The 17,326-nt window shown below is 38.4% G+C and overlaps 2 protein-coding genes and 1 long non-coding RNA gene across 6 annotated transcripts; 1 reads left to right on the forward strand and 2 right to left on the reverse strand.

The window, feature by feature from the left end:
* Window positions 1-1,661: 1,661 nt before the first annotated feature.
* On the reverse strand, window positions 1,662-3,193 carry LOC121049539. 2 transcript variants are annotated; one of them, XR_005800671.1, is made up of 4 exons: window positions 2,754-3,193; window positions 2,456-2,616; window positions 2,307-2,362; window positions 1,662-2,126 (listed from the first exon to the last, which is right to left on the reverse strand). It is a non-coding gene; the product is annotated as an uncharacterized LOC121049539 (long non-coding RNA). The 2 variants fall into 2 exon arrangements; XR_005800670.1 differs by having other exon boundaries at window positions 2,456-3,193.
* Window positions 3,194-7,054: 3,861 nt separating this feature from the next.
* Window positions 7,055-12,779, forward strand: LOC112164985 (E3 ubiquitin-protein ligase RGLG4). 3 transcript variants are annotated; one of them, XM_024301357.2, is made up of 12 exons: window positions 7,055-7,539; window positions 7,675-7,867; window positions 10,094-10,178; window positions 10,295-10,435; window positions 10,556-10,669; window positions 10,817-10,914; window positions 11,006-11,085; window positions 11,374-11,479; window positions 11,570-11,697; window positions 11,957-12,083; window positions 12,323-12,379; window positions 12,459-12,779. In XM_024301357.2, the coding sequence occupies exons 2-12, from the start codon at window positions 7,772-7,774 to the stop codon at window positions 12,543-12,545; spliced, it is 1,119 nt and encodes a 372-aa protein (XP_024157125.1). In that variant the 5' UTR covers window positions 7,055-7,539; window positions 7,675-7,771; the 3' UTR covers window positions 12,546-12,779. The 3 variants fall into 3 exon arrangements, with proteins under 3 accessions (XP_024157125.1, XP_024157124.1, XP_024157127.1); XM_024301359.2 differs by having other exon boundaries at window positions 7,063-7,219; XM_024301356.2 differs by having other exon boundaries at window positions 7,055-7,867.
* A 234-nt stretch (window positions 12,780-13,013) lies between these two features.
* Window positions 13,014-15,128, reverse strand: LOC112164984 (pentatricopeptide repeat-containing protein At3g46790, chloroplastic). Its single transcript, XM_024301355.2, has one exon. It carries the CDS (start codon window positions 14,970-14,972, stop codon window positions 13,374-13,376), a length of 1,599 nt encoding a protein of 532 aa, XP_024157123.1. The 5' UTR covers window positions 14,973-15,128; the 3' UTR covers window positions 13,014-13,373.
* Window positions 15,129-17,326: the final 2,198 nt, after the last annotated feature.

The following is a 17,326-nucleotide window of genomic DNA, read 5'->3' on the forward strand; positions in this document are numbered from 1 at the left end:
CAAGAGGCTTTATACTCGTCGAGATCCAGAAGAAATCTCCTCAGTTTTAGAGATATCCGATTAAACGGATACCACATTGAGACCACAAATGATAATCATGTGGAATATCTTTGCATTACGTCCAATAAAAACAATCAAAAGCAGATATTGGAAAAATTGGTTGCCCTATCATCTGGGTTGTATTACACAACCATTCAACCAATTGAGGCATACCATGTTGTGAACCAGCAGTTCAAAAATCAACATACATTTATGCTTTGGCATGACCGTTTGGGTCACCTTGGATCCACTATGATACGTAGGATCATTACAAATTCCAATGGACATCCATTGATGACTAAACATATCATTTTGCCAAGCAACCCTTGCAAAGCCTACTCACAAGGGAAATTGGTGGTTAAACCATCTTATGCAAAGATAGATATCGAATCCCCATCTTTTCTACAAAGAATTCAAGGGGACATTTGTGGACCTATTGACCCATCTTGTAGACCATTTCGATATTTTATGGTCTTAGTTGATGCCTCTACAAGATGGTCACATGTTTGCCTCTTGTCTACCCGTAATGTGGCATTTGGCAAACTACTTGCTCAGATAATTAAATTACGAGCTCAGTTCTCGGACTACTCTATCAAGTCCATTCGTTTAGACAATGCTGGTGAATTTACATCTCAAACCTTTGATGATTATTACATGTCTATGAGAATTGAAATTGAACATTTGGTTCCTCATGTTCATACACAAAATGGTTTGGCAGAAACTTTTATTAAGCGACTTCAAATAATAGCGCACACTTTGCTAATGAAAACAAAGATGCCAGTTTCTGCATGGGTACATGCAATTTTGCATGTAGCAGCCTTAATTCGGTTGAGGCCCATAGCCAACCATCAATATTCTCCATCAAAACTTGTTTCGGGGAGCCAGCCCAATATCTCCCATCTTTGAACATTTGGTTGTGCTGTTTATGTGCCTATCTGTTGACAACGAAAAAAAGAGGGTGAAAATTATATGCACATATCTATATATGTTTGAATATTGATTACTAGTGAATAACTTCAAGTGGTCTTCTTTTGATCATAATCAAGAGTTCAACTTCTAGTAGGTCTCATTTCAAAAAAGAAAGGACTCCAGCTTTGAGATTAACAAGGAGAAGTCAATTAAACCCCGTTGAAAGTTTAAGGTGGGCAAATTACAAACCTTGCATTTGAAAGCAAATCCAAATATTTCAAATACATTTTGGCTTATCCACCGAATGAGATTAGGTCCACCTCTTGGAAATTCAAGATAAGAATTGTGGCAATTCATAAGTCAGCCACGTTGAAAAGAAAGAAGTCAGCAAGCTTAATCTTCACGCGGAGATATGGGGACGGTTTCTCAAGTTTCAAATTTGAAACTTACAGTTTCAATTCACATTCAAAAATTGGGATATCCTTATCTCGAGCTGACCGGAGCTGCCTATATAAAGACACGTTCTCTACAAGAGCAAGAGAGGGGCAGCGGAGCAAAAGCAGAGAGGCGGGGCAGAAGCAACAAACGAGGAACACCAAAAGAGAGAAAGAAAAAAAAGACTGGAGAGCAAAGGAAAAATAGGCGAAAGCTCTGCAACATTGAGGCACCCAAGAAAGAGGAGAGCAGAAAGGAGAGAGTTCACTCAACACCGGAGTCCTACAACATTCCATTCTTAAAGCTATCCAAGAGAAGCCACATACGGAGAACCACGTTTCAGTAGAAGAAGCTCCATAAGTCACAGGTATATAATTATGATTATCACCTGAAATTACTGAACTTTTCCTTTCATGGTGTAGACATTGTCAAGTGTTAAGATCCATGAAGCATGGCCAAAAATCTCTCTGGGGTGTCTGTGTTGCTCTCATCCTCATAATCTCCTGCTGGTGACCAAGGCGATTACCACATCAGCAATCACGGAGAAGTCGAGCTGCTGCCCACAATAGTCTCTCTGGCACAAATCAAAACCACAACGCCATTCTTGCCTCACTTTGCTTCTCGATGCCTATATGGCGGTGCGTCTTGCGTATAGGTGGCGAAAGCAAAGTGACCATGATGGTACTTTCCTGGTGAAAGACTGCTGCGTCAACAAAGGGTGGTGCTCTCCTTGAGAATAATTGCTACATCAAAACACATGAAGCCCATAAGCAACATGATCACCAATGAAAGCCAAGCATAGGCAATGATCGACGAAGCCACGAAAAGCTTAAGGAACACAGTAATTAATTAAAGCCACAACTCGGTCGTTTATTAAAATGATGCCAGGATTTGTCATCAGAGAAGTGTTTGACTCGGCTCACCTTCGATCATTACATGGCAGCAACAAAATGGAGCAAGGATGTGAGTCCCCTAGCACCTGCACAAAATGAAGGACCCATGGTCATCATCAAACCCAAATAGTCGCAAAAGTGCATGAGCAGTGGAGGCAATAAATATCAATGCTCACAACCTACCGCGAATCAAGTAGTCCAGTTGGCACGAAGGATGGAACAAGTTCTATCAATCCCAAAAAAATATGTCAAAGCTTCCGCAGTTGTGGAGCAACGCGTACGGTTTGGATAGTGTTTGCAAGGCAAAATTTCATATTGTTGGCTTAATTATATTCAAGACCTGCACACAAGAACATAAGCTACAAAACATAACTGAAAGTGTAATTCTCAATTATCCTAGCTACGTGGCTCCTTCTCAATCAAAAGGAAGTCATGCAAAATCAATATTCAAGGCATGGTACAACACTACCAGACTACCTTATTGCTTAATATGTGGCTTGAATTGATGTCTGCACACCTGAAATAATTAATCATGGTTGATAAAATCTTTGGGGCAAAGAGACAAATATCAATGGCAAGAAAGGAGACCAACAGTGAAATTCCTTGACTTTTCTACTCTTGTTAAAGTGGTGGTGACGCAGACAAGTATGACCAAGCTCAGTCAATTGGCCTTGACAAAATAATCTCAAGACATGCATGGCAGCAAGAACTCAACCTGATGATCACCACGAGGCTATTCTTTAGAAGAAGATTACCAATTCTGTCAAAATGTTTCAGAGGGGGTTATCAGATGGCATCAGGGACTGAGTTTGTAAGGTAGAGGTATAAGCCAAAAAGAATCGATGATGTCCAAATCAGCTACACATTCCTTTTTGGAGTTCCGGGCTTCATCAAATTACCTGCAGCCAACTTCAGAGCATAACATAAAGCAGAGCAAGGGCCAAAGCCCAATTGCAAAGCTCGACAAGGCGGTTGCCCAGATCAAATTATGGAAGACTTCACCAAAATTGAGGTGTCCACCCAAAATGCTCGATTGACAGATAGACAAAAAAAATCTGTTGATTACTCGGTACAAAACAAAAAAAAATCCAAATCCTATGAACTACGATCGGTTTGATCCCACAATGGGTACGTAGGCAATCTAGCGACCCACTAGATGCAACCGCAAGTCCAAACAAAATCTCTGACTCCCTGGTTCATCTAATCTGAATCCCTGACCTCATCAGTCAAATTCCGCCAAACACTAGGAAACGTCACAGCCTTTCCAAACAAATCGAATCCCTGATTCACTTACACCAAATTCGTCTAAACATTATTCACATTCCAAAAGCAATACCCTCCAATGGGTCATTCACCCAATGGAATTCTTGAACTACGAGTGGTTTGATCCCTCTCCAAGGGTACGTAGGCAACCCATTTAAATATTCGGGTGCAGCCGCAAAAACAAACAAACAAACACACATTCACAATTGGTTTCTTCATAAATGGAATCAAAGGGTGTTTCCCTGTAACAAGGGATTATAATTAAGAGACACATTCTGTCTTGAATGGGTCGAACCCGAAATAATTAAAACTCTATTCACTTAATGAATACGAGTGAAATTATGTTGGGTGACATTTACGCTCACAGTGTGCATATTTTTCCTCAACACTATCGCACCTCCACAATGTAAAAAAATGGGCCCTCAACGTCAATTGGGAATCTATATTGGTTTTGATTCACCATCCATTATTAGGTATTTAGAACCCAGGACGGGTGATACCTTTACTGCACGGTTTGCAGATTGCCATTTTGATGAGACAATATTCCGCCGTTAGGGGGAGATAAGACTGTTCTAAATGAACGTCGTGAATTGTGTGGACTATACCCACTATATCTCATCTTGATCCTCATACCAAACAAAGTGAAATTGAGGTACGAAGGATTCTGCACCTTCAAAATATTGCTGACACAATGCCTGATGCATTCACTGACACAGCAAAAGTGACAAGATCACATATCCCAGCAATAAATGCACCTGCAAGAATTAATGTCCAAATTGAACAAAATCATGTGACGGCTAATGAGCCATCTGCTGCACGCCTGAACCGTGGCAGACATGTAGGTTCAAAAGATTCAGTTCCTAGAAAGAGGAAATCAAAGGCACATCTGAATTCTGATGAAATCACCCCTGAAGAGAATATTGGGCAAGACATTAATATCCGATCCACAATTCATGATTCTGTGACTACAGAAGAGGAAAATGACATCGGTGAGACATTAGCCCATGAAAAGGCTCAGGTACCTGAAAATAAGGAAATTTTAGTAAACTATGTGTACACCAATGAATTGTGGGATCATAGAGATATGATCATAGACAATATATTCTCATTCGTAGTAGCTACTGAAATAATAAAAAGCGATGACATTGAACCTCGCTCTGTTAATGAATGTAGACAGAGACATGATTGGCTCAAATGGAAAGAAGCAATCCAAACTGAATTAAATTCTCTAGAAAAAAGCAGTGTTTTCGGACCTGTTGTCCAAACACCACCCAATGTCAAACCGGTTGGATATAAATAGGTATTTGTAAGAAAACGTAATGAGAAAAATGAGATTGCAAGATATAAAGCGCAACTTGTTGCGCAAGGTTTTTCACAAAGGCCTGGGATAGATTATGAGGAAATATATTCTCCAGTAATGGATGCTATCACATTCCGCTATCTAATAACTTTAGTAGTTTCGGAAAAGCTTGATATGCAACTTATGGATGTTGTTACTGCATACCTATACGATGAGTTAGATACTGATATCTACCTGAAAGTCCCAGAAGGACTTAGGTTGCCTGAAGCAACTACAAAACCACGCAATATGTACTCAATCAAACTGAGACGATCCTTATATGGATTGAAGCAATCTGGACGAATGTGGTACAACCGCCTCAGTGAGTATCTACTTAAGGAAGGATATGTCAATGATCCTATATGTCCTCGCGTGTTCATTAAGAAATCAAATTTTGGTTTTGCAATAGTCGCAGTTTATGTCGATGACATGAATCTGATTGGAAGTTCTTCAGAACTTGGAAAAACTGCTGAATATTTAAAGAAAGAATTTGAAATGAAAGACCTTGGAAAAATAAGGTATTGCCTTGGGCTGCTGATTGAGCATTTGGATAGTAGGATTCTTGTCCATCAATCTGCTTATACTGAAAAAATTCTGAAGAGATTTGGTATGGAAAAGGCTCACCCACTGAGTACCCCAATGGTTGTTCGAAGTCTTGACACTATGAAAGATCCATTTCGTCCAAGACAAGATGACGAAATTATCCTTGGTCCAGAAGTACCATATCTTAGTGCTATTGGTGCCCTACTTTATTTGGCACAATGTACAAGACCAGACATTGCATTTGCAGTTAGTGTGTTGGCAAGATATAGCTCTGCTCCAACATCAAGCCATTGGAAAGGCGTAAAAGACATTTTACGCTATCTTCGTGGTATAACAGATATGGGTTTATTCTATACAAATAAATCTGTTGATAATCTCACGATTGTTTGATATGCTAATGCAGGATATCTCTCTGATCCGCATAGAGGTCGCTCTCAAACAGGATATGTTTTTACTTGTGGAGACACGACAATTTCATAACGATCATCTAAGCAAACACTCGTGGCAACTTCCTCTAATTATTCAGAAATAATTGCATTATATGAAGCTGGCCGAGAATGTTTTTGGTTAAGATCCATGATTTGCCATATTCGAAGCACTTGTGATTTACCTTAAGTAACTGACAATCCAACAGTCATGTATGAAGACAATGTTGCTTGTATTGCTCAGATTAAAGAAGGATTCATCAAAGGTGACAAGACTAAGCATATCGCACCAAAGTTCTTCCACACCCATGAGCTTCAAAAGAATCAAGAAATTGCAGTGAAGCAAATTCGATCCGATGAAAACTTGGCTGATTTATTCACCAAATCTCTACCTAAGTGCACTTTCCAGAAGTTAGTGGAAGAGATTGGATTGAGACGACTCTAGAAGCTATCAAGCGATGCATGCAAAGATTAGGGGGAGCATCAAGAAACATGCTACCTAGGACATATGTGCGTTGTGTTCTTTTTGTCATTCGACCAGAGTTATTTTTATCCCACTGGGTTTTTGTTACCTGGCAAAGTTTTTAACGAGTCAACAGTAAGCGCGTCCAATACTATCATCAATTGGTGGACATCCAAAGGGGAGTGTTGTAAATATTAATTCTTATGTGGCTGTCCATGTTATTAATTAGGGACCTACATGTAATATCTTAATAGTCTGAACACTTATCATGTAAACCCTACCTCTATATAAGGGAGGCCTCTGAGACTAAATTACATGCTTCTCCATTTGAGATATATTTCTTACTCTCTACAAAGTAAGTTAATACTTTATAACAATGAATGCTTTATTGAGTATGTAGTGAAATTTGAAAGGGAAAATAGATAAGGAAAATAATAAATAATGCAATATAATATTATTGAATAGGAAAGTCTAGAGAAAATCAATATAATATTTTTTGGGTATAATTATTGTCGTTAATAGTCATTTTATAATAAGTTATATATATCATTTAATAATTCATAATAGAGTGAGGTCAAATGAGCAAATTTGGAGGTCCCAATAGCAATACTAAACAACCCAATTTTATAATTTAGTTTACTTTAGCTTATAATTTACTCAATTCATTCTTCAATTCGTGTATTTCAAGTTTGGACGAAACTCACATAAAGGTTCCCTATTAACCTCGTATATTAACAAAAGCATATTCAAATGAGCAGACAAAGAGTGTAGTTATGCACACACTAAGCCTGGGGTGAGGCATATGAAATTTCACTAAATAGATTGGTCCAGCTTACTCTGTAGTTGTAAATTCATCTTAATGAAGAACAAAAGAAAAGTAAAAGCATGGAACACACATCCATGATCCACGGTCAGATTCTTTTCCCATAAGAAATTTCCCCTCAAATCGCCAGACATGATGCAGTCGACAGCATAAATTCTCCTCTCTGTTCTGCAAGCAAACTCTTTAAAAATTCCTTTCAAAAGTCTCCTGCTCCTTAATCTGTGATCTCCACACTTCTTCTTTGTTTAATACCCTATTTAGCACTAAGCAAAAACAACTAATATATAATTAAAGAAGAGCATCCTATTCTTTTTCTCCTTCGGCAGTTCAGAATCCACATCCAACTTTCAAGTCTGAACCCTTCCCTTCCTCGAACACACAGATCGAACCCACCTTTTTTTTTTCAGGTTCTGTAAGCTAATACACAGTTCATAGTTATTCAGTCTATATATTTACATACATCTCTCTCTTTTTTGTCAATATATACTTGTGTGGAAGCGGATCGATGTTATGGGAAGCATGATGTCATTTTTCAAAAGCAGAAGCAGCAGCCGCTCAATATCAAGAAGCACAACCAGCGACACTGGCGGCAGCGTGACTAGGAGAACGTCATCCTATGGTTCGAAGAAATCATCAAGCATGAGTAGTACCAGTGGTGATAAAGCTGCACATACAGGAACCCAGAAGAAGCACAAGTACGCATATATTCCTGATAACTTCACATCCATTGAACAGGTTCTTCTTCTTCTTCTTCTTCTTCTCTCTCTCTCCCTTGCTTCTTGATTTTGGTTCCTTTTCTTGTTGACCCGAATTTTTGCAATTTTGACTGAGATTAGGTAAGAATTAAAGTCTGCCATCAATTTGCACATAATGCCGAAATTATTGTTTGGGGAATAGTATACATGAACCTTGATATTTATTTTTCTTGTTGATCCAAGTTTTTACAAGAGCTTATGTTGTTTGAAATACTAGCTTAATTAGTGCAAAATTTTCTATTAGATTACTTGAACTCTTGATATTTTTAGTTAATACTTTTTTTAATAACTAAAAAGTCCACTCGATGTTATCCAACGATGCATTCATGTTTCTGAATCCTCCCCCCCCCCCTAATTAGCTGGTATCATCTTTTGAATTTGATTGTGTTTCTCTTGTTTAACTATCCTGTGGTTTTGTTTTTGATAAAATACTATTTTGAGGCTACGATCCCGCCCGAATTATTAATTATATATACAATAACTTTTTTGTTTTAGTGAAAAATCAAATTAGAAAAAATTAAGACCTCTTCTATTTTCTCTTTCAATAACTTTTCAAAAGTCTTTTTTTTTTTTTTTGAATAAAGAACTGTCAAAAGTATTAGCAACGCCTCCTGCGGTAGTGCCTTGACTTGCCATCTCATAGCAATTAGTCCAATGATATTTTTCTTCATATTGGTGTAGGAATTTTCATGTACGAAATCTCAACCCAAACTAAATGTTCAAAATTCAAAGTATCCCAAACTAAATGTTCAAAATTCAAAGTATGTTTGCCAGCGGCAATTGTATTCACTTTAGCTTTTAGTCTTCTAAGTTTCAAGTTTAATTTTAATGGTCTTGCCAACAAAAAAAAAAAGTGGTTTCGTTTATTGACTTTATAGTTTTGGTCTTTCGGGTTATTCTATTGGAATGAGACTTTCTACTAATTCTTTTGTCATTGATGGTGTGCTTATTTTTTAGAACTACGTCGTTTATGATTATAGTCTCACAAAAACATGAATTTGAATCTATTTTTTTGTAATCTCAGGCTATGATTGAATGTTTACTTTAACCCTAGTACACATGGTTGTTGGAGTTGGACCCCATATCTCCAGGCAATTCAAAATGACAAAGATCCAAACAATAGGTAGATTAACAGAAACGACGTGATATCATTATTGAGCCACTCCTAATAATGTGCCATCTTTTATGTCACGAGTCTTGACTGTTTGTTTTAGTTGTTGATATAAAAATGATCTACTTGCTCCAATCACACTTAACAACACAAGATGCACGCACTACTTGACTTGTAGCCAGGGGCTCTCTTGGATTGGAATATGCCATCCATTGTGGATAATAATGTGTGGTCAGTACATATGTAGTTAGTCATGCATCCAAGTGTTGACTTCAAGTCGTTTTAACTGTGTCCAAACATGTTGGAGATCGAGGTTAAGCTAGCTTCCAATTCCGATTCTCATATCATGAGGTCTCAAATTCAAATCCCGCTAACCATATGATATCATGAGGTCTCAAGTTCAAATTCCGCTAACAAAACTAGGTCCAACAACCGTGGGTTTTGTAGGTCAACGGTTTGGATCATTAACGGGCATAGTCTATGCCTACGTAATATGGTGGTGGAGCATGGTATCACGTTACTGGATATTGGTGGCGTCTTTCTTTAAAAGAAAGGATACGTCTGGAGAATAAAGTATCAGGAATCTTATTTTTCAGCCATTATTAAAGCTTTACCTTAGTGTAGCCAGTGGGCAAGGCACACAGATCAGGCTGAGAAACGTGGTGGGGTTATTGCTTATCTATACAGATCCCACTTTCACTGATGGGCCTGGTGATAATGACGGTTAAAAGAAGATGGTGAAGTAAAGTACTCAAGTGAAACACGAGAAGTTTTTAGGCTATTCATAGTCAGCATCTAGTCGCATTCATTACTCACATGTTTTTGTTTTGGACTTGGTAAAAGGTTACAAACACAGTAAAGAGTGATTCTTTACTGCAGATCTTGTTCTGTAGAATTCACCCATGTTCAATAGTTCTGTTCTGCAATTCTGGATTGGTACAGAATGCAAACCATCCAACTAGAATTGCCATAGCATTTTTGTAGGCATGAAACCCTTTGGAACAACATGGAACATGATCTCCAGCAATGTAGAAACTCATTGCTGCTCAAGTGGTATAAAAAGTGCAAGTTGTAATCGACTTGCTTCGTTTGCAGGTTACAGATGCATTGAGAAAAGAAGGACTAGAGTCTTCTAATCTCATTGTTGGAATAGACTTCACTAAAAGCAATGAATGGACAGGTTTGTGAACCTACATGTTATGTTACCGGACTCTGATTCAGCATCATAAACCGCACAATTACTAGTTATACCTGATTCCACCTGATCACATAACTTTCAATTTGTATGAACTGAAGGCATGAAGTCATTCAACAATCGAAGCCTACATGCCATTGGCGATGTACCTAATCCGTACGAAAAAGCTATCTCTATAATCGGAAAAACTTTGTCTCCCTTTGATGAAGACAACTTAATTCCTTGTTTTGGCTTTGGTGATGGTTAGCGCTTGCTCCCTCCAAAATTTGAAACAAATTCTTGAACTACATATTTTCTTTCTTTCATTTCGGATTTTGATCACTGGACTGACTTCACATTCACCCTCATATCCCTTTTGTTAGCTACCACTCATGATCAAGAGGTGTTCAGCTTTCACACTGATCATTCACCCTGTCATGGTTTCGAAGAAGTCTTGACCTGCTACAAAAGAATAGCTCCTACTTTACGATTATCAGGTTGGTGTAATCTAAAGTTTTTGTTCTTTTGTTTATAGTCTGAAATTAAAGGTATTTGCGTAACTTGGACATCTTCTAATCATATGCCTATATGTTCTGTTGCTTATCATAAGAATCACAGCTTTAGTGATATATGTTGTATTTAAGGGCCAACTTCTTATGGACCTGTAATTGAGGCTGCAATGGACATTGTTGAGAAAAGTGCAGGTCAATACCATGTGTTAGTTATCATTGCAGATGGCCAGGTTTAAATCTAGAGTCCTCTCTTCTTTAATGGTATGCATATGCGTATGTGTGTGAACAATCTGTACTAACACAGTTTCCACAATTGTAAAGGTTACAAGGAGCATCAATACCAACGACAAGGAATTGAGTCCACAAGAGGAGAAGACAATCAAAGCAATTGCAGATGCAAGGTAGAACCTGGAAAATATTTTTTCTTAGGATTCAAATGGCCCTTAAATTTTTCAGCCATGATTTTTATACTTTGGTAGGCTGGAAAATCTTGCTCTCTGTCTAACTAATTTATTAATTTGTATGGTGTTCTCGGCTAGTTGGGTAGCATTTCCTATGTTTAATCATGTCTTCATTGTCAAAAGTTTAAGCGGAATTTTTTAAGGCAGTAGATATGTCAGTTTATCAGTCATTACTTGCAGGCATATTAAGCACAATATAATTTATACTTTAACAACTTACATGATCAGTTCCTATCCACTCTCCATTATTCTTATTGGAGTCGGTGATGGTCCCTGGGAAGACATGAGAAAATTTGATGACAAGCTCCCTGCACGAGAATTCGATAATTTTCAGGTACTGTAGCTATAGCAGTGAGTTATAGACTTCAAATGGAGAGTTATTCAGAATACCTGAAATCTCTAACTAGTTTCTTTCTATTGGTAGTTTGTTAATTTTACGGACATTATGGCTAAACAAACATCTGCCTCTGAGAAAGAGGCTGCTTTTGCTCTTGCTGCCCTCATGGAAGTTCCACTCCAGTATAAGGCAACTATCGAATTTGGTATTCTTGGGTATGGTTTATCAAATTTTCTGATGACTAACCTTCATTTTTCTTCATCTTCTTTTGAGTAGACCATCATGTATTCACTACCTTTTAATCGGCTAGCATTGGCTGCAAACTCAATTTCCAGTCATTCTCAAAGAAAAATTTCTGCTAGTCAATGCAAACAGATCTAGAGAACCAAGAATGGTTTATATTGATAAATCACTTTGATTGAATTGGTCAGTTGCATGGTTTCTAATATATGTCTTATTGTACCTGTAAAAAAGACGTAAAACAGGGAAAGGGAAGAGAACAGTTCCACGCCCTCCACCAGTTCCATACGTTCATCGTCCACCTCCGACTCATGAACCAAGTGCAATCTCAGCACCTGTAGGGAATGACCGCGATGAATTGGTATGCTTTCCTGCATCGTTGTAACTACTTTCTGAAGTATGATACCTGATATTGAAGTAAATTGGTGGTAACAAACATCAAAAAAATTAAAGTTTGAAGCAGTTTCTAATATGCTAGCAAAGATGAATAATTTTGAATCATATCACATTTGTGTAGACTTGGTAGACTTTCCCTACACATCTTGCTTTCTGGGACTAATATTTGAGTTTACTCATTTATTTTTTTCGGTTTCAATGCAGGTCTGCCCGATCTGCCTGACTAATGCAAAGGACCTGGCGTTTGGCTGTGGACACATGGTGAGCTGCATTAGCAGTAACTATTGCGTCTGTTCCTTCTTGTGCTCTCTACATGACACTAACAATCATTTCATTGCAGGCCTGCAGAGACTGTGGAGCAAGATTATCCAACTGTCACATATGCCGCCAGCCAATCCGCAGCCGTCTCAGGGTTTACTCTGGATAACTGCACAAATGGAGTTATACGTTCATCAAGTTGTGTATATCTGTTCTCTGGAGTTGTTCAGACTCCCAGATATCTATTTGTGCCAGATTGTAAACTCCTGTTTTCTAGCCCAAAGTTCTGCTTCTACTTCCATCCCTGTTATGTATATAAGTATATATTTGGTTTCTTTAAATCACTAGAATTCTAACTTCTGCTTTTCTGCTAGTTTTTATCAAAATCCAGCTCAAGGAACAAGACTCAGTGACCTGTTAATCACATCCAGTTTATATTCTCGTCGTCTAATATTCATGCCAAAAACACAATTAATTTTGAAAAACAGAGTGGGAGTTAACCAAGCTCCTTATAACTATTTATGAGAATTACGTTTCTCAACATTAGCCAGGACTCTTTTGGATTTAGGAGGTGTTAAAGAAAAAAATTTGCAGAGTTTGAGTAGCAAAAGCTGTTACACTTGCACAACCAAGAGAATTACCAAAGAATAACCCGCCAAAGTTGGTTTTAATTTTCCCAGTACTCACCTACCAAAGAACAATGTATCATGGTACAGACAACACTCGGGCTGTAAGAGTTATCAGCTACACAGAAAAACAACAGACACAGCAAATCAACTCCAAAAGACAGACCCACATACAGCAAAACTAGCTAGAAGTACATTCTAATGCCTTTCTTTTCGTGTCTTCTTGAATTCTAAAGTACGTCTGATCCAGTTACAATTCCTTTTTCACTTTGCAGAAAGAATGAAGTTAATTTGAAATTTCAGGGTACATACTTGTTATACATGGCTCTACACCTAAAGTATCCAGTGCCTCTTCTGAGGCAGAGTAATCACTAAACCATTACTATGGCTTCTTCCATTATCCTATCCATTCTCTCCAATGTGTCAAATATCTGGTCTGTATATGGGTGAGACTCATCATCAGCTCCAAATGTGTGATAGATGCAATCCACCTCAATCGAACTACGTCCAGTTGGCTTCTTGATGTTCTTCTCTCTGATTAGCCTCCTCACTCTAGCTGCATCTTCCCATCGCCCTGCATCTTCATACATGCTGGCCAGAAGAATATACCTCCCAGCATTTCCAGGATCCAAAACAAACAATTTCTCTGCAGTTTCTTCGGCAAGTTCTATGTTATTATGTATCCTACAAGCTCCAAGTAGTGCACCGTATACATCTTTCCCTGGCTGTATGGGCATGCTTTCAATAAACTTGACTGCCCGGTCAATTAACCCAGCTCTTCCCAGAAGGTCTACAATGCAAGCATAATGCTTCTCGTTTTTCTCTACTCCGTAATCTTCCATTTTTTCAAAAATTTCCAAGCCTTTTGAAACCATCCCTGCGTGACTACAAGTGGACAATAAACACAAAACCACAACAGCATCTGGGTATAAACCGGACTCCTCAAACTGCAAAAACATCTGAAGCACCTCGTCTGTGTGCCCATGCATTCCATAACACCTCATCATGGCGCTCCACAGCACCACATTCTTATCACTTACTCGATCAAAGATAACTCTGGAAACTCTTACGCGACCACAGTTTGCATACATTGAAATGAGAGCACTGCCCAAAGCAGAGTCAACTTTTATACTCGCCTTCACAATGTAAGAATGAATCCAAAACCCAACTTCAATAGCAGATGCTTCAATACAAGCCGGAAGCACGCAAACCAGAGTGGCATGGTCAGGCAAGCATGTAGTAGGACCTTGTATCATTGCACGAAAAATTTCAACAGCCTCATTCGGGTATCCATTCGTGGCATACCCCGAAATCATGGAATTCCAACTAACAAGATCTTTCAGAGGCAATTCATCGAACACTCTTCTCGATACCTCAACTTCCTCACACTTAGAATACAATGCCACAAGAGCATTCCCCACAAACAACTGCAAGTCAAGCCCAGATTTCACAATCTGCCCATGAACAACCTGACCCTGCTTTCCATCTCTCATTGCTCCACAAGCCTTAAGCACAAAAGGGTAAGTATACCGATTTGGGGATAACCCACTCAGCCTCATTCTATTACACATTTTAAGGGCCTCAGCAAAAGGACCAACATTTGCATAACCCTGAATGACCATGTTCCATACAAACACATCTCTCTCAGTCAATTCATCGAACACCTTCCGTGCATCTCCCATACTTGAGTCACCACACTCCACGTACTTGCCTACTAGCTTTGAAGCCACATATGGGTTTTGGTGTAGACCTCCGATGATGATCTGGGCGTGGAGTTTCTTGATTGATTTGGTGTTCCTGCAATGTTGAAGCAAGTCTGTGTAATCATAGGAGTTTCTGTAATGGGGTTTCGTGTATGTTCTTCTACCCCTAATGAAAAACGTCCATAAATTAAAGCATTCGGTTCGTGAAACTAAAAGCTCTGCTTGTCTAGCTAACCCATTCATTTGGGTCATCGGTAGCGGAAACATTACAGGTCACACAGTCAGTTAAACACATAGCGCCATTGCAGCCAACGGTCCTGGTATTTGGACCTTAATAGAGACTAGAGAGTAGTGATAGTCTGGAAGCATAACATGATAAAATTGATTGGGCAGCTATGATCTGCGAGTTATTGGTTATTTGTAATAATTGATATTTATACAATTGATATAGCCAACATAAGTGATATAAGGTCCTTTTATTAAGAGATTTTTTTTTTTTTAGCCATTTTAAGGGGTTCTTCACTTTTTTATCACATATCTTCATTTAGACCGTTTAGTTTTTAGGATTTTATGTATATATTTATATAAATTCTCAACTAAATTGATAATCGTTAAGGAATTGAACTTGATTAAATCAATGGACGAACTAAATTTATCCAACATGAGTCGTTCATGTTTATAATTGTAAATCACAGCTATTAATGTCTTAACGATAATTATTTTGACTGACAGTTTGCAGAAGTGATCTATACATAGAGTTCTAAGAGCTGAACGGTCGAAATAAAAATATGTGATCAAAAAGTAAGTCCCACAAAAGATCTTTTAAAATGACCCCAAAAAATCCCCCCCTAATTTTTAATTCTTTGCCTCATGCCTTTAGAATCTCAACGTCGGTCCTGGGGATATTAGCTAATGAGGTTATCCCAACGATTGTTACTTTAGACTCGGCTGAATCTTCAGCCGGGAAGAAGAGGAGGAATCGTTTGTTAAGTGGTATTCTTATATTCAAAGATGCTTCAAGCTCCAAGTTGAAGACTCATATTTCTTTTACGGGAACTGTGAGAAAGAAATGATCCCCTATCGCATAGAAATTATTGATCCCCTAATGGAAAAAATAAAAATAAAAAAAATTAACAACTAGTGTGATGAATGCTGCTCTACGAGAGGCTCTACTGAATAAGCTGAATGGGTTAAGGGACACAAGAAAAAGATGGAATCATTGTTGAGGTTGTCATAAAGCCGCTCCCTCGAGTGACGATGATGGCTTGATCTTGATTTGTGCCCAGTTCCACCATGCCAATCTCCTCTAATTGATCTATTCAACATAAGAGAAAGCCACGTTGAATAGAAACAGAATTCAACCTAAAGCTACGCCTTAGCGACGGCTACGCCACGTTGGTGTCCAGCTCTGGTGCTCAAAGGAAAGCCATCTGCCCATGGGCGTTCATAGGGATTAAGCCTGGCAACCTGCGGGTTCTTAACTGCCCGACCCTGTAAAAATCCATTAACTTATTATCGGGTTTCACGGGCTAAATCTGGTGGGTTTGCGGGTTATCCGTTGGACCCCGTTAAAATCCGTAAACAGTTTTTTTTTTTTTTATTATTTTTTTAAAGCAAAGACTTATGTATAGAATTTTTTTTTTCCCCAAATCCATTAAAATCCGTTAAGACTTTGTTAGAGAAATATATTCAAGTCAATTAATAGATACATATGTTGGTTGAGCTAAGCTAGTACATATAATTAAAGTTGACACATTTTATACATTTGTTCAAAACGTTACATGCTGGGTACAAGTGTAATGGAACAAGTTATTGTCAGTTCAACTATGTATTCATTTCTTAAAAGATCGAATCCAATAGGGATATCGAGTAGCCAAAGAAAACCACAAGCAACTTTTACTATCAAATTTGAGCTTAAAGACTACCACCAACATTCTTCATCTCCTGTACATTCATTTCAAATTTTTGCCGAGCAAGGGAAAGGCAATGGCGGCAGAGCTCTGCCTGTTCCAATTTTTGACGATTTTCGTCAATCTGGTCCTTGGTTCTTAACTGTTGTTAGAATTTAAGATCAGTCTTAATCTTACCATTACTTAATACTTTTGTTCATGTTGAGGCCTGATGGAGGCAGGGATCGAGCAGGATTTGCTTCTCCCTCGCTCATAAATTGTAGATAGTAGTGATAGAAATCTCAGCTGCTGTTTGTAGTGTTTGATCTTCCATTCTTCCCTTACATAGTAATTATCCGTAGAATTGAATTCCCTAGATCATATAATTGATTGCTAGGTGTTAGATTTTATGTGATTGCAGTAAGGAAATGAGCAGTAAATAAATGAATTTGACTCTGGATACTCTATATTCTCTGCTTTGATCTCGAAGCTGGTTTTGGGTTTGGAGGCTGCTCAAAGAAAAGAGAGATGGAGGCTGCTCTTGGTTGCCGAAAGAGAGGAAAATAAGAAATGAGTTTTAGTTAACGGATGATAACGGGTTTAGCACGGCCCGACCCGTTTATTTGCGGGTTTTTGAAGTGGAAGCTTTTTTTAGCCCAGATTAACAATAGTGCGGGTTCATGTGGGCTTTTAGCGTGTGGGTGTCGTGTGGGCTTGCGGGTTACGGGTCTA

The sequence above is a fragment of the Rosa chinensis genome, chromosome 5 (genome assembly GCF_002994745.2).
Source record: "Rosa chinensis cultivar Old Blush chromosome 5, RchiOBHm-V2, whole genome shotgun sequence".
Lineage (NCBI taxonomy): Eukaryota > Viridiplantae > Streptophyta > Magnoliopsida > Rosales > Rosaceae > Rosa > Rosa chinensis.

What these genes read in the sequence shown, in the direction of transcription:
- LOC112164985 (XM_024301356.2), top strand. Translation starts at nt 7,643, where the DNA reads ATGGGAAGCATGATGTCATTTTTCAAAAGCAGAAGCAGCAGCCGCTCA. An exon ending in GGAATGACCGCGATGAATTG is followed by an intron (nt 12,084 to 12,322) that starts GTATGCTTTCCT and finishes GTTTCAATGCAG; the next exon opens with GTCTGCCCGATCTGCCTGAC. An exon ending in CGTTTGGCTGTGGACACATG is followed by an intron (nt 12,380 to 12,458) that starts GTGAGCTGCATT and finishes ATTTCATTGCAG; the next exon opens with GCCTGCAGAGACTGTGGAGC.
- LOC112164984 (XM_024301355.2), bottom strand. Translation starts at nt 14,972, where the DNA reads ATGTTTCCGCTACCGATGACCCAAATGAATGGGTTAGCTAGACAAGCA.